The following is a 25,519-nucleotide window of genomic DNA, read 5'->3' on the forward strand; positions in this document are numbered from 1 at the left end:
TTTATTTTTCAAAATGATACTTTATTTTTAAAGGCTAAGAGAAGTATTCAGAACTATATTTCTTAAGCAAAACAATTCACATTTCATTCTGCAGGGTCATTAGCATGAGAAAAAGCATTCAGGGTTTGTTTTTTTTTTTTTTTTTTTTGCAACTCTCGTTGAGTTCCTACACCAATCCATTTATTTAAACATGGTAACATCAATTATGGCTTAAGATATAGAATTACAAAAGAGTTACACAAATGTTGAGACTCAGGTGGTGAACAGGGAACTATGGTCATTCTTCCACAGAAAGATAATGTTTTAGCTAAGACAAACAGAAGCAACAACTGTCTTTATTGGTAGACAAATCAACGGATCATCATCAGCACAGACACTGCTTCAAGGATACCCATGCTGTTAATCCACAAGTGTTCAAAGAATGTTCCGTTTGCTCCATTTACTTCACCTTTTCCTCCATACCACAAGCCTCAAAACATGGAAGTTTGAAACCATGACAACAGCTTTTTTTGGGGGGTTGTTTTGTTGTTGTTTTGGGTTCGTTTGTAGGGTTTTTTGTTGTTGTTGTTGTTTTTAACGAAAGGATACAAGAAAAGATGGAAGACTATAGTATGCAGTGAAGGAAGAGTCATCATCTCTAAAGAGACAGCAGGACTTCGGCCAAGAAATTTTAATGAGTAAGCATGTAAGAACTCAAACCGACTCAGAACCCAGAGCTGCAATTTTGTTGGGTATTCTCCCCTTCACTAATTAATAACTCTGCATTTACATGTTCTGGATGGCTTGCATTCAGTGGGACAGAGGTAGCGATGGGAACAAGATTCCTTCCCTAAAGTTTCCGAATAGATGAAACCTGGTAAGCACGACCCCAGGGAAGGGGGAGTGCAAGCAGCTGAGGACCTGCCAACTGGGAAAGGACAAGAGCACAAGCACAGACAGTAAGCTGCTCTCCCATACCCAGACTGAGAACCAAAATGTTACGTAATGTGCTGGACAAGAATTGAGCAAGTAACAAAACCTCTGTGGCCTCTGCAATACGTACTTCATGCCAGGTGGCGCAAAGGATTGACCGTACCTTTGCTGTGCAGTTGTGGTGATCAAGATATTACATTATTTGCAGTACTGCCAGAAGTTCCAGTGTGTAACTAGCTAGCATGGTTATACTGATGATTAATAGCCATATGAAGTCAGTCATCCATTAAAAAAAACCCAAAACATAAGGACTTGTATTTGCAGACAATTCCTTTATCCAGTTAATTCTTCAGACTTGTCCCACCTTTTCTGTTTGTGACTAGGCCAACTTTTCTGTCCTAAGGGGACTAAGACAGACTTAAACTGTTAAAGTTCCTTCCTGTTTGCTTACTGAGAATAATTAAAAAAAAAAAGTCCAAAATAACACAACAGCAGTTTTTTCCATCTTACACTCCTCAAATATTAATTTTTCTTACAGGGGCATTCATTCAAAGGAAACTGTCTGTAATACTTACAATAGAAAGTTGCAACTCTTGGACAAGAAGGGATAGTTTAAACTAGGTCATCTGAATATAATTTGAGTGCTATAAACCAATTACTGAATAAAGTGAACACTTGGGGCTAGAGAGCAGCTCTCCTTAGAATACCCCGTTTCTCTTGTTAAGAAGATCAGAGGTACAATGGTTTTATTGCAACACTTGTTAGCCAAATCCAATCCTTCCCATTCAGATATGATTTTTAAGAACCAGGGATTATTATTGTTTACTACCAAATTTGGCAGACAATTTACTGATAAGATTCATGACCTTGGGATTGTTCTGGTACTTGGATATATTTACTGGGTTCTGAGCAACATCCTGGAACGCAGCCATAACTTCTGCATCCTGCAGGACAAAAAGCAAAAAAATTAGGACATTTATAAAATGAGCCTACAAAAGTTTGTGCTTATGTGATTCCAACATGAGTATAGTCTCATCATGTGAAAAGCTGAGCAAGACCAGATTAGAGTTTTGGGCAAGAGGTCTCTAAAGAGAACCCAGTGATATAGTGCCCTCTGTTAACACTGCATCAGTAAACACCAGAGTCATTACTGAACTTGGTACAGTAATAGCACAATGTGTGAGGAGGGGGAAATGAGAAAAGAGTTCTTTTTCCCCAAAACAGGAGCCAAACACAGCCACACCTACTGGATTATGTCCATTCAGGCATCTTCAAATGCATTTTGAAGCAGGCAGGAGCTCTATGCGCTTAGCACGCATGATAGGGTAACCCTCCTCCAAGCAACAGCTGCTACTCATACTTTTCACCTCTGTTCCTTTTAGCACTGTCATGGTTTTAGCTGGGATAGGGTTAGTTTTCTTCACTGTAGCTGGCATAGCACTGTGCTTTGGACTTAGTATGAACAACAATGTTGATCACACACAGATGTTTTAGTTGTTGCTGGGTAATGCTTGTACTAGTCAAGGACTTTTCTAGCTTCCCATCCTTTGCCAGGTGCGCAAGAAGCCAGGAAGAGAGGGGGCACAGCTAAGAGAGCGGATTCAAACTGGCCAGAGAGATATTCCATATCATGTAAAGTCATGCCCAGTATGTTAACTGGGAGGAGCTGGCCGGGGGAGGGAAGCAGCAATCGTGACTCGGGGACTGGCGGCAGTAGTTGGCAGGTGGTGAGCAGTTGTATCACTTGTTTTTTTCCCTTTTCCTTTTTTTTATCATTATTGTTATTACTGTAATAATCATTATCATTATTATTTTAATTATTAAACTGTTCTTATCTCAACCCACAAGTTTCTTTTTTTTGCTTTTGCTCTTCCCATTCTCTCCCCCATCCCTGAGGGATGGGGGGAGTGAGCAAGTGGCTGCTCAGTTGCTGACTGAGGCTGAACCACAACAAGCAGCAGAAACTTTGATCTGCTGGACTGAAAGCAGATGATGTGGCAATGTTTGGCTTTTAAAAATGCATCTAATTCTCAGTCGTTCCTCACCTCCTCTAAGAAAACCCAACTGGAAGAGAATCTTCTTATCTCTCATCATACTACTGCTGTGGTTAATATATTCACATATACATTAAAGTCAGTGGTCAAAAGAATACCAGCTTCATCTTCTCTGTTTAGTACAAGAAGCATTAATGCTTTTTTCTGTACTTCTAGTACACCTTTGGCCTCCATTAAACTAGAGTTGCTTTTACTCATTTTGCCTGTGCATGTTTTGAACAGTGCCCTTCAATAAATCTGTATAGACTGATTTTGTATCTCAGCCTGGAAAAAGGTTTCCATTATAAGCAACTTCTGCAAATATTCAAGTTTTCTTTAATCGAGCTGAAGTGCAAGAAGTTTATTACATCCAATACAAATAATCTCTATCAGCTGTAATTTAATTTGCTGTTCTTTCTAGCACGTTTAAGTAGTTTCACTGAAAGATACAATCTTCCCTAGATTTCTAGACCATTGCTACCACAGATGTACTCTTTGGAAACTGTCAAAAACCAACTGGTGTCCTCAGAGCAATCTGTGCTACTGTAACACCAACCTGTACCCATTCTAGCGTCAGGCAGATGTTAAAAGCTGTTTCAAGTCTAATCCAAAATTGCAGTTGGTAGGTATGGACTCCACTGAGATCACCCACATGGTTCAGTCATGTTTTGTACATGTTGGGAACCAAGAGTCAAATCTTATGTTTTTTAGAAGGATTTACAAGTGTTTTGTCTCTCTCACAAAAGGGAATCTGCAAAGTATATGAAAAATAGGATGCTGAAATTCAGAAAAAGGACACTAGATATATTTTCTCCACTTTACAGGATTGCAATGCAAAAAAAAGCATTTCACAACCTCAAACTTCTTGAATTTCCAATTTCAAAACCAGGCATATGACTAAAGATCATTAAATCTGTGTTTTCACCTGTATATGAATCCAGAACAAAAAGCTAAGTAAGCTTAGTCACTGGTTTGTGTCAAAGCATACCTAAACAATTTTATATACTACGTGTTTTATGGTCCTGTAAATTCACAGTGAGTAAATTATTCTGTATTTGTGCAAATCCCTGGAAGCCCTCAACCTGTGTTTACCACATCCAGGGTTTCAAATTGATGAGCAATATTATCAGAATAAAGTTCAGGACTGAAGATATCAATATTTCCATAGGGAAATATTTAGTACATAAGGTAGAATAGGAACCATTGTGTATAAAAAACATTTCTAATGCTCTAGTCTTTAGTTGCAGAAGGATGAAAAATACTTATAAGGAAAAACTTATTATTCTTTTTCCAACTTACACATTTTGGTGGAAGTCTGGGTCTAACATATGACTACATGTCAAATAAGGAATCCTTAGTTTCATCTTACACATCACTGCTTTTGAAAAGAACTATTTGACCCATGACAGCTCTCCAAAACACAAATGTCATGTTGGGTCCAGAGAAAGCAGTTGCACATGCAAAACAGGAAGTACTATCTGTTCTTGGCATGGGTGAGGCAGCATCTCAATACTGTGTTCGGTTTTGGGCCCCTCAGTACAGTGAGGGACATTGAGGAGCTGGACATGCTCCTGCACCTCAACAAACCTGGTGAAAGGCCTGGAGAGGAAGTCTGATGAGGGGTGGCTGAGGGAACTGGGGTTGTTTAGTCTGGAGAAGAGGAGGCTGAGGGGAGACCTTATCGCTCTCTGCAACTACCTGAAAGGAGGTTGTAGCGAGGTTGGTGTTGGTCTCTTCTCCCAAGTCACTAGCAATAGGATGAGAGGAAATGGCTTCAAGCTGCATCAGGGGAGGTTTAGATTGAATATTAGGGAAAGTAGTCTTTACTGCAAGAATGGTCAGGCATTGGAACAGGCTGCCCAGAGAGGTGGTGGAGTCACCATCCCTGGAGGTGTTCAAAACACATGCAGACATGGCACTTCAAGGCATGGTTTAGGAGACAAAGTGGTGTTGGGTTGATGGTTGGACTTGTTGATCCGTAGAGGTCTTTTCCAATCTTTACAATTCTATGATCCTATACTACAGAACCCTCCAGACAGCCAAAATAGTAAAATAAGAGAAACGCGCACACACAAAAATTTCAGCCAATTTTTCCGGAGACAAAAACGCTTGGGGGCAAATAAGCTAAAATAACATGCATTAGAAGTCATTGCCAAAGGTCTCAACTACTGCCGTTAAAAAGCTATGGAAAGATATGCAACAGAAGTTTTGCCACTGAGTCTTTTATGGTAAGAGACTAGCATCAGCCACAATTATGAAAAAGAAAGAAAAAAGGGCTCAGGAGGGCTGGGGAGGGAAGGCAATATTTATTGTCCTAAAGACAATAAATCTTCAGGTAATGGAACCAGAAATCTTAATCTAGAAAGAAGTTTTTATACTAGTTGCAGAGATTCTTATCCTATGCCAATGATAAGCAATAACTTTATAAACATGTTCATAGGCAGCCATACCTGGTTCTTTGGTTGTTTCTACAGGTGACAAGCTGAAGCTGACAGCGTCACCAGTTTAATCTAGCTCACATTCAGGCATACATGGTTGTAATGTTTACTGGGATGTTAACAGACTCAGGCATATTTCAGTGTTAGCTTATAGAGAACCGTCTCAAAGATGAGATGACAATCACTAAGTGTACAGAGATTGAGAAGGTCTTTACTCTCAGAATACTCCAGTTTCAGCAGGAACTTGTCTCTATGAAAAGCCTCTATGTATTGTCAGTTAAAATAGTACCTTAAGGATCCGAGAGACTTGCATGATTCTGTATCTTCAGACTTTTTTGTAAGGCCTCAGATAACCTACGTAATAGCTGCCAGCCACCATTATCTGCCAACATATTCCATAACTGCAGTGAGCAGAAGCCAAGCAGTATAAATTACTGCTTTTTAAGACTAGAGCTTATACTGCCAATTCAGAGAGGACCAGAACGTAGTCAGCTGGACATTTTAGGAAAAGAAGGCAGTGCGGACATAGGTGAAACGCTGAATAAATCATATCTAGATGTGAAGTTTGTACAAAGAGGTCAGCAAGAGACTCAAGGTTTGCTGACAGGTTCTACCTGTTAAAGCCTGCCTGTGTTATCAGAAAACACCATCAACACACGTTCTTGCAACAGTCCTACAATACGTTGGGGTATATATAATCAGCATTTAACGGAGACTTCTTAAAAGTGTGTGGCAAGGGCTTAACATTTAGCTGCACCCAAAGCTCTGTTTTCAGCAACTCTAATTTCAAACTCCTGCACTGCAGCATAAATCAGCCAGGTAAGGAGTACAACTACAAATTATGGGCTTTTTTTGGATGGTTTGCATGCGAGTCAACACTGATGACTCTGGCAGCCTGAGTAAAGGTATGTTTCCAAACACCAGCAACCATTAAAGGAACCCATGATCTTTTGTATGGAAAGCAATGCCTTCTTTTGTGATTTCAGGACATACCAAATAAGAGTCCCTTGTGATGCTTTTATGTAGATGGGGATTGCAGCTGTTCAATGAGCTGAGAACAACACGTAACTGTAGTTTAACCTCAACAAAAAGTAACAAGACACTTTTATACTTGATCATATTAGTATGCAAATAGAACTATATAGCTCAGATTTTTCCTAGCCCACCTGCCCCTAAAACTGCTGTTGTCAGATATGTTCTATTTGATCTGCTGGAATACTGTATTGCGTAAAAGTAGTCATAACGTCGAGCAATTAATTGAGTGCACTGGGAAAGTAAGCTTTATGAACATGAATTTAGAAAATGCCAGATGCCAAACTACTCTGATACTACTTTGCCTCTGGCAAGAACCAAACACTTAATCCCCTAACAGAAAGGCAATTCCCATCTCAATATTGTTGTAATATATTGTGTTGCATCAATATTAATCATTTTTGTTTGTGCATAATTATCTCGCCACAATGTGTGTGCATTCAAAAAAGGAGCAAATAAACTGTACTGTGTAGAAATAGTCATTCAAGAGACTCAAAAGACACTAAGAACTCTATATAGCATATAGTTTTGCCTATCATAGGCACGTATGGGCACAGCATCTTTAATTAAGCTCCCATTGGATTAAAAAATAGCTAACATGGATTCCAAGCAGCCTGGTGCCACACACACAAGGACAGAATTTCACAACAGAAATAAGCAAGCATCCCATTGCTATCCAGAAGGCTACATCTTTGTTCCTTCCCATAGCTCATAGGTGTTGTTCTTCCCTTCTGAAGAACATTTAGGTTTGATTTTAACAAATTCTCACCTGCATGGCTGCAAGGACTTCTGGATCACTAAGAATCTCATTAAGACCTGGCATACCTCCAGGCATAGCCCCAGGAAATCCACCTGAAAACCCAAGACAAGAAGAATGAATGAAGAAGAACATTTAATTCATCTATACAGGAGGCTCGCAGAGAGAGACCAAGACATACTTCCTTTGTCACACCTCTAAAGACATGTCTTCCATAAGGCTACAGCTGGTCCACTGAATGGAAAGCAGGGTCTTTACCTTCTCTTTCTGTGAAGACTTACATCTTACTTCATCCATGTTTTTAACTTAATGGAATGGGAGGCTCGTAATGAGTGTCAGGTTCTAGCACCTTGTATATGGATGCAGTTATTTTTCTGGTTAACTTAGATCAGGCAGGTCTCAAGCCCAGGAATATAAGGAGTTTGAATGCCTGAAATGAACAGTTCAGGGCAAAAGCAGATCAGCTGTAGTATGTCCCAAGCACATTCCACATTTGGCGGGAACTTCAGGTTTGAAAATATTGTACCACCGAAGGGAAAAAAAAAATAAACACAAACAAAAAAAAACCCACAAAACAAAAACCAAAAATCCCTGAAGCAAAATGCTTGAGGTTCTGTTTTTGGATCCTTAATCAGCAGCTACCTCGGCTATGCTGAGCAGGGTAGGTATGGTCTCTATTTGGTTCCCCTGACAAGCTGACCCGGTTGGAGCATGCACGCAGTCTACCTCAACTACATCTCAATCTTTAAGAGCTTTAGTAAGTAAGACTTGTTTCTCCCCAATTTATTGTACTTAAAAATAACATGGAAAGCCCGATTTCCATGGAACTGTTAAAGGACAGCTTTTTTTATAAGGTAAACCGCCATTATCTCCTTTGAGAAACCTTTCTGTTCAACAATAGTTTGCAACCAGCACAGATTTCCCTAGTACTCAATCCAAATTTTCAACTTTAAAATTATTGTTCTTAAGCAGAATGGATCCAAGGCACTCTGGGTAATTTAGAAAACGTTTTCATACTAGTTTTTCAGCACATATTATTGATCAAATACTGCACCTTTGTTTTCTCAGAACTAAATCCTTTCATTCTGTTATCCATCATATTGATTTGTCATCCCTCTACTTGCTACCCAGCATCAATCCTCTTTAAGAGAAAAAAAATCCCATCCCTCTTCCCACTAGTGCTCAGAGTTGTTTGTAGACAAGTTCTAAACTTCAAAGACTATTTTTCTCTCTGTCTTGAGAACAAAAGCTATAAAACCTGTGGTTATAATACCCCACATGGAAACAACAGTCACCTCTACCTCAAGTATTGGTACTTAAAAACAAAATACCTGGGAAGCCACCTGGGAAACCACCAAACTGAGCTCCTCCTGCCTGTCGTCTTGCTTCTTCCTCCTGCAGATGAAAGTACATCATTCCACACAAAGCAATGGAACTGCAGCCTGTTTTCTACTGCTCAACTGGTTTTAAGAATAAAAAAATAGCTGAGACTGTTCAGGTAGGTAAGCTATCGCAACAAACAAAGAACTTCACTGTGTACACAACCATTGACAAGAAATAGCGATACCTACTCTTACTTTAGTATGTTTTTGCAGGTAAGTATGCAGAGTATGTTTTTACTGAATATGAACTGTGTGATTTGTTTTAGCACCTCAGCTTATATTTTTAGAACTCCCACCTCCAACATACTAAAATGTATCAGTAAAGCATGATGAAAAAGCAAGCAAACTGTGTCAGAAAGCGAGGAAGAGAAGTAAAGTATTATCCTGAATTTGAAACCTCCTACTTCAGGAGACATAAGTACTACGTGAAAACTATTCTGGTACAGTCATACAATAACTGACTTCTTGTAATACAGGATTAGTAGAGACTCCAGAGCCTGTGTTTGTCATAAGCAATAAAAGCAGATGCAGTTCAATGCCCCCTTCTCCAGATTTCATTATTGGTCAAGTAACCAAGACAGAAATCAACTCTCTAAAATTTAATTCTAAGACTTAAAATGAAAGTAATTCTCTACAACTCATTTTAACTAAAATAACTGACACACTCCAAATTATTAAGAAATATTAAAGCCTAAGTATTCACCCTTTGTGCTCTCTCATGCTCCTCCCTTGCCTTCTTCACTCTTTCCATTCTTTCCTTGATTTCTTTTTCTTCACGCTTCCGCTCATATTTTCGGCGATGTTCTGCAATTTTCTGAGCCTGTTAAACAGAACACCAAGGTTTCATATATGTTTTTAGCATATCGCACAACATATTTCAATACAACTACATGTAAGCATAACCATCTGTTTTTACCAGTTCTTAAAAATAAGATCTGACCTCACATCCTAAAAGCCCTTTTGTTTGAGGAGCCATTTGCTACTTCCTCTCTATGGCAATCAATTATTCATGTCTTCCCAGTCCTAACCGGATTCACCAGAACATGCATGCTAGTATACTTTTTTGCTATAGTGGTCTGTGACTTGCACCACAGTTAGACCTTAAAAACATTATCATTCCACATGCCTTCATACTTTTATGCTGAAATATTATTTTCTCCAGTGCTAAAAACCAGCAACAGCCCCAGAAAAGGGAATTTTCGCTGGCACAACAACAGGAAGTATAACTCCCCCTGCACACATACACTTTTTAGGTAGTGTTATTGCTATTCCAGATGCCTTTGCAGCATATACAGCTAGACATAAGCAGACCAAATAATTCCTGAACCACATCAAGAGAGGGTGGGTGGGGAGGAAGTTTGCTTTCCATTATTAGCTTTTTTTCAAGTCTATCAAATCTACAGCCCCAGCAGAAGAGAGTAGTTAGCAATGAACTCCCCAGGGCTCTTCACTCAGGGCTCACTGTAACAATAGAACACTAACTGTAGCACTGCTTTCCTGAAACCAGAATGTATCCTTATATAGCATTGCAAAAAACAGTTTGTAATTTCACAAGTTGTGTATGACGGTCACCCTGTAATAAAAACCATAGGAAAAAATATTTAAAAATATGAAGCTTCAAGAATAGAGATACTAACAACTACTGCTACAACAGGCACTCTTCTATTCTTTCAGAATACTTTTAAACAAATTTTTTTATAAGTAGTGAAGTTTCGGTACAATTTTTTTTTTTTTTTTTAAAATGAAACAAAGAGTTTCCAAAGTTTGGATTTTCATTGCTTTTAAGTATTTCTCAAAATGAACTAAGCATTTTTAGAATCTGACTCAGACTTTCAGCTCAAAGTGCTACAAACTAAAAAGTGCTAAGAAAGCTGGAAGTGAATAAATTAGGTGAACATATAATCTTCACTTAACTAAAGATAAAAAAAAAAATCACCCATGTAAAGATCATACATTTCTCCTTGAGCTACATACACCAATTCCCACACAGTTGGCAACTACACATCAATGTATCAGACACACTTTGCTGTTTCTGTGCACGTGCAGATTGAATGGGATATAAAAGGTTCCCCCTCAGCCAAGCATTAAGTATACCCCCTTACAAAAAAGAGTTGAGACCTAAAAGATGTTAAACAAACAAAACTAAACCCTCTTTCCCCCTATTCCCCTTCTTCCCAAAGCTCAACTTCACTCCTTTGTTCCCCATTCTTCCACCTCCTCCCCCACCCCAAACAGCACATGGGGATGGGGGCTGTGGTCAATTCGTAACACTGCACCTCTGCCACTCCTTCCTCCTCATGCTTTTTTCCTGCTCCAGCATGGGGTCCTCCCCACAGGTTATGGCAACAGACTGTTCCAGCATGGGTCCCCCACAGGCTGCAGCTCCTGCCAGAAAACCAGCTTCTGCATGGGCTACTCTCTATGAGCTACGGTTTCTGCCAGGAGCCTGCTCCAGTGTGGACTCTCCATGGACTGCAGCTTCCTTCAGGGCACACCCACTTGCTCTGGCATAGGGTCCTCTGCAGGCTGCAGGTGGATATCTGCTCCACCATGGGGCTGCAGGGGGACAGCCTGCCTCACTGCAGTATTCACCATGGCTGCAGGGGAATCTCTGCTCCCATGCCTAGTGCACCTCCTTCCCTTCCTTCTTCACTGACATTGGTGCCTGCAGGATAGCTTCTCTCATTTTTTTTCTCTTCTTTAGCCCCTCTCTCACAGCTGTTGCGCTGTGATTTTTAACCCTTTCTTAAATACATCATCACAGAGGCACCCCTGGTGTCACTGGCTGGCTCAGCTTTGGCCAGCAGTGGGTCTGTTTTGGAGTCAGCTGGACCTGGCTCTGTCTGACATAAAGGCAGCCGCATGTCTCTTCCTAAAAGAGGCCAGCCCTGCAGTCTCCACCTCCCCCCACCCTTGCCATATAAATCCAATACAATGCAACAGCTGCCATCTGTGGTCTGTCAACCACTTTAAAGGAATATGCAAAACAGATTAAAAAGAAAGCCTGCTATCGACAGTCTTACATTTTTTTAAACAATAGTTCTGCCTTAGAAGAATGCTGGGGTCAATCACTTGAGGAAAGCTGAAAACCAGTCTACAAAGGTTATGCTGCCCTCATGAGGTAGACTAATGAAAGTACAAATCATAGCAAAGCATGCCTCCTTTGTAAAACATGTTTAGGATGAAGCTTCGATCAATTCAGAAACATCTGAGAAAAAAACACTGTCAGCACTGTCTTGCTCTTCTGAATGTTTTTAGTCTAGATTCTAAAATGCCTGGCAAACTTCAACTGCTTCAGATTCTTCTGTTCAGATTTTTAAAAGGAACATATTATGTCATAGTTCGGTTACATGCCCAGCCCCAGAGACTCCATTTCTCTACACACAGCCATAAACAGCTGTGATCAGAGACAAAAGTATTTATAAACTCAGTTTGAAATGTCAGATCACACATGTACGCACTCCCACAAAACAATTCATACTGGAAGAATTTGAAGTTAGTAATGCCACTCAAATAGAGTAGGGACCTCCATTATGCCTCCCCACTTACTCTCGGTTGCACCTCCTTCAGCATGGCACTAGCATCTTCATCATAATCCAGTTTACAGGCTAATGCAAGATCATGAGCAGCCTCTTCCCAGTGACCCAGAAGTCTGCAATTCAGAAGACATCACCAGTCAGAAGGGAAAACCAAAGTGAACTCAGTTCCTCAAAATATTGACAACCATGCAGCATTCAGTATTTTTACCTGCAGCTATACGGACTTACAGAGGTGTACAGTTTAATAATCATGGTGTTTTCTGTAACCTGCACACTATGATGCCATTAGAGGATACTTGCTTGCTTCATACCCTTACTTTTGCTTGAAGTAACAACAAGGTTAAAAACCCTCAGTCAGCTAGTATCATTATTTGCTATAAAAAAAAAAAAAAAGAATCACAGAATCATTAAGATAGGAAAAGACCTCTACGGTCATCAAGTCCAACCATCAACCCAACACCACTTTGTCTCCTAAACCATGCCTTGAAGTGCCATGTCTGCATGTGTTTTGAACACCTCCAGGGATGGTGACTCCACCACCTCTCTGGGCAGCCTGTTCCAATGCCTGACCATTCTTGCAGTAAAGACTACTTTCCCTAATATTCAATCTAAACCTCCCCTGATGCAGCTTGAAGCCATTTCCTCTCATCCTATTGCTAGTGACTTGGGAGAAGAGACCAACACCAACCTCGCTACAACCTCCTTTCAGGTAGTTGCAGAGAGCGATAAGGTCTCCCCTCAGCCTCCTCTTCTCCAGACTAAACAACCCCAGTTCCCTCAGCTGCTCCTCATCAGACCTGCTTTCCAGACCCTTCACCAGCTTCGTTGCCCTTCTCTGGACATGCTCCAGCTCCTCAATGTCCTTCATTGTACTGAGGGGCCCAAAACTGAAGACAGTATTCAAGGTGCTGCCTCACCAGTGCCGAGTACAGGGGCACGATCACTTCCCTACTCCTGCTGGCCACACTGTTCCTGATACAAGCCAGGATGCTGTTGGCCTTCTTGGCCACCCGGGCACACTGCTGGCTCATGTTCAGCTGGCTCTCAACCAACACCCCCAGGCCTTCTCTGCCAGGCAGCTTTCCAACCACTCTTCCCTAAGCCTGTAACGTTGCATGGGGTTGTTGTACCCAAGTGCAGGACCCGGCATTTGGCCTTGTTAAGCCTCATACAACTGGCCTTGGCCCATCAATCCAGCCTGTCCAGGCTGATCTCTCTCTCTGCAGAGCCTTCCTACCCTCAAGCAGATCAACACTCCCATCCAACTTGGTGTCATCTGTAGACTTACTGAAGGTGGACTCGATCCCCTCGTCCAGATCATTGATAAAGATATTAAACAAGACTGGCCCCAAGAGCTCTGAGGAACACTGCTCATGACCGGCTGCCAGTTGGATTTAGCTCCATTCACCACAACTCTCTGGGCTAACAGGGTCTAACAGGGAGAAGGTACCCTACCTAAACATATGAAGCACACTAATAAAAGTCCTCTGCACCGCTAGGCAGATGTTCAGTGTAAAACTACACATTCAGTGCTCCGTACAAGTCTACACCACTATTACCTTAAGTTTAAGTGGACCCTCTTTACTCAGCACTCAAACACCCTAGTTAACTGGAGGCACCGTGTTTTAGCTGAAGAGGTCATACAAGCTACTGTTTGCATAAATGAATAGTTAAGAAGTGCGCACTCTTGATAATTAAAATTATAGTTTGCATAATTTTTATTGTAATTAAATTATTATTACATTTATTTTCATTGAATACTATTTACAAATGGTAAACGGTGAAAGCACTTTTGCTTACAGACAAAGATGTTAATAAATGACACAAAGCCCAAGAGTGAGAAGACTGGAGCACTGTTTGGATTAAAACTGCAGACATTAACAAACTACTCTTTGAACACTGTTTAAAATGCCCTTTTTTTGGTAAGTTCTATTAGCATTTAAACTTTCCACTTTTATACAGAGCATGAGAAGTGTCACCTTAATTTCTTTTGGCTGATCTATTGTGATTTAAAAAAGAATTTTAACTACAGTTGGAAGGGGATGCATGCTGGCCTAATGCCATTTCAAATAGTTACAATGTTTGCTTAATAACACTTTAACTGCAACAAATGGTTCCCTTAATAACTAGATAGTTTAATTTACTATGTAAAAGATCTAATGGAATAGGGGCAGCAGAGAAATGTTTAGAATTTTAAGGTAGTAAATAAAAACTGAACTAAGTGAAAATAAAAGACCTCCAAACAAATAAAACCCACAGTCCTAGAACTCAATCTTTAGCATAAATGTTAAAAAAAAAAAAAAAAAAAAAAAGAGACAGTGCCAGAAGGACTACTCATAAATTGCCATCAATAAATCACCATCATCCTTTCTTTCCTGTAAGCCATACACTCAGCACAATGGTTTCTGGCTCATGGCTACTGTTCACAGGTACAAGACAGTCTGGAGACACAGAGGAGAGAATGCATAAAAAACTGTTTCCCCAAGTAACTGAGAGAATATCAAGTGCACATGCAGTTCATTACCTATGCGCTTTCCCCCTCCATTTGTAGGTCTGTGCCGAGTCAGGATTAATCTTGATGGCTCTATCACAATCTCTAATGGCAGCATTTGGCTTCTGTAGCTTCACAAACACACTGTGGGAACAAGAACATTCATTGTACATATTGAAATACCAAGTTACTAACTTAAGCTGGAAATAATTTTGGATGACTAACAGGCAAGCTAGTGAGATAATACATTTGAAGAGCTGAGTTCAAAAAGATTTTGTAGTGACAATGAAGTCACTGAAATTCAGTTACACACACGCGCCCCCGCCAATGTAGGTGCATCATTAGCAAGAAGCAAAAGTGTTCATTGTTCAGAGCCAAGCCTTGCCAGCAAGAACAACTTTAATCCACAAAGAAAGGATATATAAATGCAAAGGACAGTTCAGATTCCATGGTATTTGGAGCCTATAGCCAATGGCAATAGGAATTTGAACAAAACAACATTAGTATTATGCATGCCATATTACATTGCCTTTAAAACAGTAAGACATAGAAAGCATAAGTTATACAGGCTACAATGATCAACAGCTAAAATTATCAGGAACTACAAGAGACAGGAGAGGCGTCATCAAAATTAAGAGACAGAACAAAACACACCCAGCAAGTAGCCTCAATGCCTTGTCAGTTAAGTGAAATAACTGCCAATTTTACAATACACAAGCATATCAGATTAACTAGTAGGGCAGTACTTTAGGAGGTTCAGGCATTTCAAATTAAAAATATCTGATGGAAACACTAAAAAACATTCCTGAACTGACAAAGCTATTTGATATTCAAGATACTCCAGGTCAGAACTTCTGCCTTTTTCCATCTACTTGAAAACAATTAGAGTGCCTGTAAGTAACTTCATCATTAAGGCTTGTTAGAAAGCAAGCACAAAGTCACACATTCTCTTCTAGAAACAAAGAGGTGGACAATGCGTCAGGAAACTGTCTCAAAGCTACACCTCACCCATGAGAGACATTCCAATGCTGCTGGCTGCACAAAACCCTTAGTCTCCGAAACACACAAACCCCCCTCAGAATCAAAACCCAAGCCCACCAGAGAGGGGCAGATTACTCACAGCACTAGATCAGCACTGCTGTTACACTGCAGGTTTTAAAATACCCTAATATATTGTTTGCTTATTTCTACAATACACCAAATTGAGGTAACTTTTAAACTTCTCTTAACACTCTTAATTTTCATTGCTAATCCCAGTCCTGAGAAGATATGGCACCATAAGAGGTTTTAAAAATACTACTATGATGGCAATGACAACAGTATATTACGGGTAAACAAGTGGTGTTACATACAAAAACTTTGATATGGAAGGTGGGGGGGAAGCATGGCATGTACCAGTTAAGATGTACTACAATGGAACAGTTAAAGGACACTAATTAATCAAATGAAAGTCATCAAATGTTGACCATTTCTTTGAATTAGACCTTGCTATGGCAAAGATGCACTAAACTATCAAAACATCCATAGTTAGTGGTTTTTTTGTGTAAAAGGAGAAAAAGAATCTGTTTAAAGTTCTGCAACCCATACTTGCCCAACCTTCCTCAAGAAGTAGGAAGATAAACGTGTTTGTGCATTATGAATTTAGGGCTACCACACATCAAATCTGACAACGTTCCCAATGCATTATCTGCCAGCTGGTAGATGTAATTAGCATTAAGGTGGGTATTGAATGGGTTGAGAAATAGGTGTGTCCTGTTCAAATACAGGACTGTTGAACAGAAACAAGTCAGTGAACAAATTTATTTAGCAGGTACAACAGGGAGAGAATTCACTTGATCCACAATTAACTCTGCATCTGAACAGGACGTAATTTCAATCATCACTTTAGTCCCAGAATAAACTTCAGATTTCACAAGTGTTTGTTATTCAGCATTACTCTAACTCAACATACCAAAAGCTGTATTACCACAATGCATTTTGGAACACCATTCTGTTACTTACTCTGTTATCAAGACCTTTTAGATGGCTGCTTCAGCAAATCTGGTTAATCATGTATAAAGGAAAATGCATGAAGTGTATTTTTCTCTTTCCCTCATGTGGTGTAAGTTTACATAGATCCTCAAGTCGCCATTATATTTAGGTTCCTTAAGGAAAGTAACAGAGTAGGCAGAAACATATATCACTAGTTTATGACAACTCACCTTGCCCTCTTGGCGTACAAGATGGCCAAACAAGGATTCAGCTTGATAGCATCTGTGAACAAGTCCACAGCCTTCTGAAGTTCACCTAAATATAAGTACCAGTAAAGTTTCAAGCATTATGCAATGAAGTTGCATCCAAATTGCCAGATGTGCCTTAAAGGGTGTTACGCCCCATCGCACTTCTTAAACGGAAGATTATCAAAGGAAAATCAGTTTCTCCCTCTTGCTACATTACTGAAATACAAACTCCAAAATTAATGCTAGAGGGGAGGAGAGACTTTTTCCAATTAAATTTGTACATTTAACTTTGTATGCAATCAAATAGGAAGATACCTCTTTATTATGCAGCTTTTCACTGCATTAAGGAAAACAACTAGAGACGCTAATCATAATATGTACGGCAGTACTGTAACAAAAAAATTATCATTAAGATGCTGCAGTCATTCCCCACATCCTGCCCAAAAGTATAGCTACATTGGGAAGACAGTACTTAAAGAAGCTTTCATATTCTAGATAGTTTTGGGTATCCAACAGGAAGTGAGTTTTCTCCTCCTTGAAAACATTTGAGGTGGTCCAAGATATTAACTTCCTTTTTTTTAAAAAGGAGAACCAAGCCTAATGTCCTTGAATAGGTACTAAAAACAAATCTATCACCTTCACTTAGAGCATTTATCGCTTCAATCTTCTTCTCATTAGCTTGATCCATCATCTCTTCCGTTACCTAAGAAAATAAAGAAAATAAAACACACACACAAAACCCAAAAGTTGTAGAGTCCAGGTCAGAATCACCATGCTAAGACAGCACCAAAGAAGGGAGCTCCAGTTTTCCCATTGCAGAATCATGTTTTTAATTTGCATCAAAATCATAGTTTAAAAAAACAAAGAAACCACAAACCCCCCAAAAATAACGAACCTACCAAAAACAAACCCAAAACTCTTGTGATTTTAGCTTGGACACATCAGCCACCTTCATTTTTAGCTAGAAAACACCCAAAACGTAAGTCGAATAACGGCAGATTTCTACACATCTAGTTTTCTTTGGTGTTTTGATAAATTTTTTTGGTGTCTTCTGACCTGATTTTCCTCAATGAACTTTTTGATGGACTATAATCTTTAATACGAAAAGACTGTGGTTTTAATCCAGTAAGTTTTCTAACCAGGAGAAGAAGAGCCAAAGCAATAGCTGGCTACCTAGCTAATACAGTACTCAACCTTTAGTCCTTGATTCTAACTCAGAACCTCTCCCTATCTTTCCTACTGCCACAGACATTGAAAACATGGTGCTTACCTCCACATTTTCATCTCCCATTTCTTGAGGGTCATCATTGTCTGGTTCAATCACTCCCTCATTGTCAATTTCTGGGGGGGGAAACAAAAAACAAGATTAAGCTCCATCTACAAACAGAGAGAGGATTTCCAGAATCATATTCAAATTGGTAAAATGTGATAAAGTCATTTATTTTCCACACCTAAGTCACTTTCTTCACTTTCTGGTTCAGGTGATTTAACTGGCTCCTCTGGCTGTTCCTCTGCTTTGCCCTGTAAAAGAAATGTATTTGTAAGCATATATTACTTATGACTGATATTCTACTCCCACTCTAATATATCACAATGCATCAGAAAATCCAAAATTAATCTTCAAAGCATCAGATTGCTCTACAGGTAAATTGGTTTATTTTTAAGATACAAATCTTTTTTCCTCCTCTCAGATTAAGTCTATCATGCATGCAAATAATTCAGGGCCCAGATTTTGCCTCATGAACTTCTATTATCAGTAAAGCCCGTCCTTCAAATTGTGTAGTTCAATAATCAAAACCAAATAATCCAGATAATACCCAATTCAGAACCAGTTTTGCAACTAATCAACCCTTCCAATCTTCCTGCCTTCCCTTGCATATTTGTTGGATCAAAAATTCCCTCAACCTGATACTATTAGGCTAAGGTCCTTTAGCAGGGAAGAGTAAGCTGGTGTCAATGATCAAAATATTGTTTCTGTTTGCCAAGGTCAGAGATCTTTGCCACTTTCACATACTTAGAATGTTTTTTTTCTGATGTTTTCCTATCAACTTCTAGTTACATTACTAATTTCCTGTGAATCCCATATCTTAGCACGTCCTTCTTTATCACAGACATAAGCTGCTTGTCTTTAGTGTCACAGACTATACTCACTACCTATACACAATCCCTCCATACAGTTCTACCTAGCCAGTAATTCCACAATCCACTGTCAATCAACAACAAAATACCTACTTTTTCCAAAAGGACTTTCAAACTTGGGAAAATCCTGCTATAAATATCTACAAGCTAAATTTATCATCTCCCTTAAAACAAATTAACAAAACCCTGTAAAACCCTCTTCCACAAACTATCAACTTTTTAAGGCAGTATTAACTGTTCATTACCTATCATGCTCACTAATATTTCTTCTCATGCAAAGATTATAATTTCATCCACTAATAACTACAGGAGAGGCGTAAAAACAGACAGCAAAAATACAAAAAAGCAATCAAGACTTTGTTTGGCATTTGCATTGCACAGAACATCAGGCATTCAGGATTAGGGAAATGGAGCATGACAACACTTGAAACAAACTAGGAAGCCATCTGTAACAAGCCATCTACATCATGCAATGGGCAGGCTTCAGACTGAACTGTCTCACTCACTCACCCTAGCACATTCACCCACCCTATTTGAGCGAAAACTGACAGTGATTTTTTTCCCTTCTCTTGATCAGTAATTTTTGCAGAGTCTCACCTTACTTGTCTCCTCTGCAGAAGCATTGGCTGGAGCAGGTGGTATTGTGCCTCCCATGCTTTACAGCAAAACAGAGAAAAAAAAACCAAACAATAAGATTATCAAAACAGTGATGTGTGTGTTATTGATGCAAATCCTGCTGATAATCTCAGCTTTTTGTTGTGACACAAAACACGATGGTCCAGGTCACTGTAAAACCACCAAATAAGAAGCACACATCCACCATGCTTTTCTCAGTGTAATGTTATGCACACTCTTATCTGTTGGCTCTTTCACCTAGAGCTCTGCTGTGGCTTGTACTCATGCGCATCACCCACCCACCCCTTCTCACATAGAAAAGCTGCCTCCTTGGCTGAAACGGAGTTTCTCCTTAAAGTGTAGCTTACATTTTAAGTCAACTAAATATTATAGATAAAATAGATACTAAAATTAGAATTATTTTTTGAACAGAGATCAAACAAGTTAAGAGAACCCTAATGGCCTAAAATGCTTATGCAATTAAACTGCTGCCTAGAAAATAAAAGAAATGAAATTATGTATTGCAATATTCATGCCTTTCCTTAGCTATAAGTTAAAGAGCATTCTCTGTATAGACAGGATTCAATATAGAATAAACTTCTATATTACATCAACTTTGGTCAGGAGCCAGAAATAAGCATAGGCTGAATTCTCCAGCTGTTTCATATAACATCTAATCGTACCTAATGGCAGGCTGCCATGAGCACTACCATTCCCATCCATCCTCTGCCCAGCATTCCCATCTACCGACAGTTTCCAATTGCTCTGGCCATGGGGGGGGGGGGGGGGGGGGGCAGGGGAAGATTTCTATCAACCCAACAAGCTCGATCAACTCCTTGGGGCCCCACACAACTGCCTAGACACGGTGCAGGGGAGAGGAGCAGGAAGTGGGCAGGAGGAACTGAAAGGGTGCAGAATATCTACTTTCAGGAATTAATGCAACATAAAACTATACCCCAAGGACGAGATCCTACAGGTTCTTAAGTCAGGCTGCTGCAGTCCCGTTCTCCCCTCTTTCCTCCCTCCTGTCACCAGAACCATCTCCCAGTCAGGCCCCAAGCTGGCTGAAAACAAACCCAGATGGGGAGGGACACAATGAGGACAGGGGTGAATTGGGGGAAGAGGGGATAGAAGACGGAAAAGGAGGGGACAGGACTGACAGGTCCTGACACCAGGCCCTACACCAAAAGGCAAGCAGACAGCACTACACTACCTCTATTTTACCGGGATAAATTGTCAAGAAAAAATACCAGAAGCTACCAAAAAAGGTATCCCCTGAAGCTATTGCAAAAATCTAGATGTGTCCTCGGAACCTTGACATTACTTAATCTAAGTTATACTGCAAGGACCCAACAACTGCAGTCTGATAAACTGTTACAGAGCTAGGCAAAAAACCCACTATACATGTACTAACTTTTCCTCCTAAATTTTTACCTTTGTAGGCTGACAATAGGGCACATAATCATCTACCAGTCTGTAAAAATCAAAGAGTTTTCCCCAGGACTCTAGGGACTGTCTAGAATAGCCTTGGAACTTCACTTCTGCTAGGAAACTACAGATTTTGAAGCATTTTAGTAGTGCTAATTGCTAATATCCAGGGTAACACAATGCTCACAAGTTAAGATCCATCTAATGCTTGTTGGCAACACTTTTTTTTTTTAAAAAACAGACTTTTTTCAAAGCCTGGAAAAAGACAGAGAACCCTCTAACTCAAAAAGGTCAATAACATTCCCAGCTTCCAATCATGTATTTAAGAACAGCTCAAGCTAAAAAGAACACAGGAATCAAATTCCTGAGTAATTCCAAATTATCAGGCTCATGATCAGCTGGTTTTAAGTTTGACACCGTGAATCATCTCAAGGCTGAAACAATTTCATCAGTCTTCTCTGCCCTCTTCACATCCCTCTGAAAACTACCCAAGCTTAGAACAATCTGAGACATGTCTAACCAATATATATACACACATTTTAAAATATACCATTTCATGAACTGCCAAGGCTAAACAGTTTTACTCCTAGTCCTTGAAAGCTGTTTTACTATCCAGTTATCCTCTACCAAATCTAGAGTTACAATCCCAGAACAATTCAAAACCAAGTTACTCTAAAATCATCCCTTAAAATAGTATTTGATTCCAATGCACAGCAAGGATATGCAAAGTTTGCAGTGTATTTAATCACCTCCATGATATAGAGGTATGAGACACTCCTGTAGGAAAGGCAGGTACTGAGCTGTATAAATCCTGCACACACACAAAAATATTTAAAAATTAAACCTTTGCGCTAAAACAGAATTGTGCAATTCCAGTAATAACTCTTGGGAGCTGTCAGGACTCCATTGCAACAACGACTCTGCGCTTCCACTCATCACACTGATGAGAAATGCTGCTTTTATGACTTGTTGGAAGAACTGCAACTGTTATTTCTGTGTCCACTTTCATCACTGACAGCAAAATTATCTTTAGAGAGAAACTAGATTACCAAGAATTCAAAGGGGTCAAAACCAAAACAGCAATAAAAGGCAAAAGGTCTGTTCATCAATTAGAGATTTTTTGCTTTACTTTTAAGGACTGTTTTTGTTTCTTTGCTCAATTGCAAGTTTTTAAAACATGTTCCCTTTAATGACTCATTTCATACGAATTTAAGTGACAGTATTTGTATTTTTATGCAATTATGAAAAAGCAGGCATAACTAAAAGGGATGTCAAAACACTTTCTAAACATAATCATACACTACTGTATGTTTTCTATACCAAAAGCATCTATATAGAAATTAAATAAAATCGCTAGACAGAATAAAGGTTAGAAGATAACAAGTGCATGAAAACAGATAAGACTTAAGGTTTCTGATGCAACATTAACAGCTAGTCAGAAATAAAGTATCCCATTTTGGCTTTATGAGCAGTTCACATTATTTAAGTTAGAATCATTAGCTTTAAGAAAAAACCCAAACAAATCAATCACCAGAATTTTAGTTTAAAAATTTAATGATGGATTTCAGTATCGTTCAGTCACTCTTCTGTAATCACTCACAATATTACCTTGGTGACTAAACTTATGTCTTTTAGATTAATTCAGGTAAGCCTGACAGAGATATCAGACTCATCGAGTTTATTTTCACCTGAAGCCAGGCCATGCTAAGTTTCAAGCAGTTTCCAAAGAATGAGAAGACCCTATAAATGCATTTAATAGTCCTACAGCAAACAGCACTACTGTTTTTATAAAAACATAACAGCACTACTGTGGAAGAGGGGAATCCACCAGACTTCCAGACAGCTTGACATGAAAAGTAATTTGGCTACCACTCCAAATAACCAAGTGTAAACATACCCAAATATTTAGCTTAAATATGTGAAAAAAAAAAAACCAGAAAACTTGAGAGCTACAGGAGGTTCTACTCTGAAGTACTTTTTAAATTCTGAGGTAAAGATATCCAGTGAAGACTTTACATGGAAAAAACATTCCACAGTTCAAAGCCTATTTTTTATACTTATAATACAAGCACCCTTTCATTAACCAAATACAAACTCTAATCTGGAAGTTAGAGCTGTCCCCATTAACACAGAGAAAGTTAGAAATCAGATTATCACCTTTCCAGACCCTAATGCCTTCTCTGGCCAAAAGAACTAAGTGTTCTTCCCCTCCCTTCACACCTTCAGAATTACACAACAGAAGAATGGAAGTAACCTAGGGCGAGGCACGAAAATCTTGTACACAGTAGCAAAAGGAACTGAAGTCCTGCAGTAGGACAAAACAGATATGCACCTCCTTCCTAGGCATACGTGCAGCTACTACCAGTACTGCAAAACCAAGTGAAGTTAAACAGGAGTGGTTTTACAACTACGCTAATATTCAGATGCCTAAAAAAGTTTAAACAGCACAGTAAAAAAACCCAAATAAATAGTTCCTTGTAGCCGTTTTCATGACATACTGCAAAATGCCTGACTTGCACATACATGCACTCAGAGCCCTGCTAGTTTTTCAACTAATTACAAGTACGATACAGCAGAAAGTACAATTAAAATACTTTCAAATTAGTATTTAAAGCAAGTTTTCTAAAACAAATCCCAGTTTGCCACTAGACGCAATCTTTTCACTACCCCTTTCGTAAAAGGTGTATCTGCAAGGACTTTCCTCACTTCTCAGAGCCCTTTTAGCACAGCGAAGGTTGCGGCTACGAAAGCCAAGCAGAGGTACCCTAGCTAAACAGAGGGGCTCGGCGGGTTCCCTGCCAGCAGCAGAGGACCTCAAACCTTCCAACTCAGCGTTTCTGGGTGCTCAGGGCGGAACCCAAGGATGTTTTGGTGTCAAGAAGCCTCCGCTCTGACAGGCCACGCGTGCACAGAACGCTACGTGCAGCGTAAATAGCACGCATCTGAAGTGCCTCACACGGGAGCAAGATTTCAACTACCTGATACACGAAACTTCAAGGGGCGAAACACATTTTTGGACGGGAACCACTCCCACGTGTTAAAGCATCAGGTATTTTATGCTTTTGGGTAGCAGGATGTAAATCAATGCCCCTCACCTCCCCACAAACTCGGCTCCTTTTAAGACAGGCTAGCCAACTCTGCTGCATAATGCGAGAATTAACTCGCTAATTACTACTCCGGGGTTTTCCAGCCTGGAAAGCTGAGCCACTGACATGGCCGGGAGGGCAGGCTTTTTCGCAACGGGAATACCCAGAGTTTTAAAAACAAAACAAAAATATAACGAACCTTTTTTTTTTGCGCTCCAGGTGCGCCCTGCGGCGGGAGGGGAGGGGAGACGGCAGCGCACCGGGGCCGCTCGCCGGCCCAGTCCCGCCAAATAGGACCGGGCTGGACCCACGGCAGCGACGAGCCGCGCACCCCCCACCCCCCACCCCCCCCCCACCCCCTCGGTTCCCCTTCCCGGCCACGCGGCGGGGCCGCGCGCCGACACGTGCCCCCCTCCCCGTCCGCCTCCCCTCACGACCGGTCCAACGGCGGCGCGGCCCCTCACCGACCTCTCCACCCACTCGCGGAGGAAGGCGAGCTCCTCGGTGTGCAGCAGGCCCGGGTTCTGCTTGCAGAGCCTGACGAAGGCCCGCAGCTCGCTCAGCTTGCGGGAGTCCATGGCGGAACGGCGGGGTGGCGGGAACGGGGGGGGGGAGGGGGAGGAGACAGTAACCGAGTCCCGCTCGCTTCCCTGCCCAACCACCGCGCGGCGCCGTGGAAGCTTCCAGCCCGCCCCGCCCACCCCGAGGCCCCGCCCCCACCCGCCGGGACCCGCCCCTACCCAGGGCTGGCCCCGCCCAGCCGCCGCGGGGCGGCGGGAACGTTCTGGAAGCGGAGGTGGCGGTGGAGCGGGCGAGGTCCCCCAGGCGCGGCATTGTCTTCATATCCACGCCCGCCCCCCCTCCAGCGTTGTGTCCCGTCTCCCCCGCATCCGAGCCCCGCGTTTCTCCTCAGGTCTCCCTCCACGACAGCGAGACAGGCGGCCTCCGCGGGCGCCTAACCCGGTGCGGCGCCGCTCATTGGCGGCGGGAAAGGGCGCTCGTCGATGCTGTCAGCGCGCGCCGCCGCTGCCGCCGCCGCCGGGGAAGGCCCCGCCATGCGGGCTCCGGGGCGGGGCGGGGGAACCGGGACAGGGGCCGGGTGTGGGGCCTGGCGGGTGGCGGGGACGGGCGGCTCAGCTCCGCCATAGCCCTGCCTCCCTCGGACATGTCGCGCCGTCTGGCCCAGAGGCTTGTCGCGGCGGCGAGGGGCTGGTGCGGTTTCCCAGGTCAGAGATTCCTCCCCCTCCCTCCCCCTCAGCCTCACCTCAGCGGCGCGGAGCGGCCCGACCCGGTGCCGCGGGGCCCTGCCCGGCCGTCCCGGGGCTGCAGTAACTGGCTGCTCCGAGGGACGCCAAGCCGCTTAGAGCCCTTCCTCACCCCGGCGGCCGTCGGGGCCAGGCGGACCGTGAGGCCGCCATCGCCGAGCCCCGTTCGCTGCGGGTGCTGGG

The 25,519-nt window shown here is 41.5% G+C and overlaps 2 protein-coding genes across 3 annotated transcripts in view; one reads left to right on the top strand and one right to left on the bottom strand.

The window, feature by feature from the left end:
• On the bottom strand, positions 1–25,503 carry ST13 (ST13 Hsp70 interacting protein). 2 transcript variants are annotated; one of them, XM_075078028.1, is made up of 12 exons: positions 25,336–25,503; positions 19,540–19,597; positions 18,255–18,324; positions 18,074–18,144; positions 17,440–17,506; positions 16,786–16,870; positions 14,618–14,728; positions 12,104–12,206; positions 9,258–9,374; positions 8,504–8,567; positions 7,185–7,267; positions 1–1,856 (listed from the first exon to the last, which is right to left on the bottom strand). In XM_075078028.1, the coding sequence occupies exons 2-12, from the start codon at positions 19,594–19,596 to the stop codon at positions 1,728–1,730; spliced, it is 957 nt and encodes a 318-aa protein (XP_074934129.1). In that variant the 5' UTR covers position 19,597; positions 25,336–25,503; the 3' UTR covers positions 1–1,727. The 2 variants fall into 2 exon arrangements, with proteins under 2 accessions (XP_074934129.1, XP_074934117.1); XM_075078016.1 differs by lacking the exon at positions 25,336–25,503 and adding an exon at positions 24,540–24,777.
• The window catches only part of XPNPEP3 (X-prolyl aminopeptidase 3), an 18,504-nt gene continuing 18,120 nt past the window's right edge, over positions 25,136–25,519 (top strand). Inside the window, exon 1 of the mRNA XM_075077993.1 lies at positions 25,136–25,297. Within this exon, the coding sequence (XP_074934094.1) occupies positions 25,237–25,297 (61 nt within the window). The 5' untranslated portion in view covers positions 25,136–25,236. The remainder of the gene's footprint in view (positions 25,298–25,519) is intronic.

This window comes from Phalacrocorax aristotelis, chromosome 1, assembly GCF_949628215.1.
Source record: "Phalacrocorax aristotelis chromosome 1, bGulAri2.1, whole genome shotgun sequence".
NCBI lineage: Eukaryota > Metazoa > Chordata > Aves > Suliformes > Phalacrocoracidae > Phalacrocorax > Phalacrocorax aristotelis.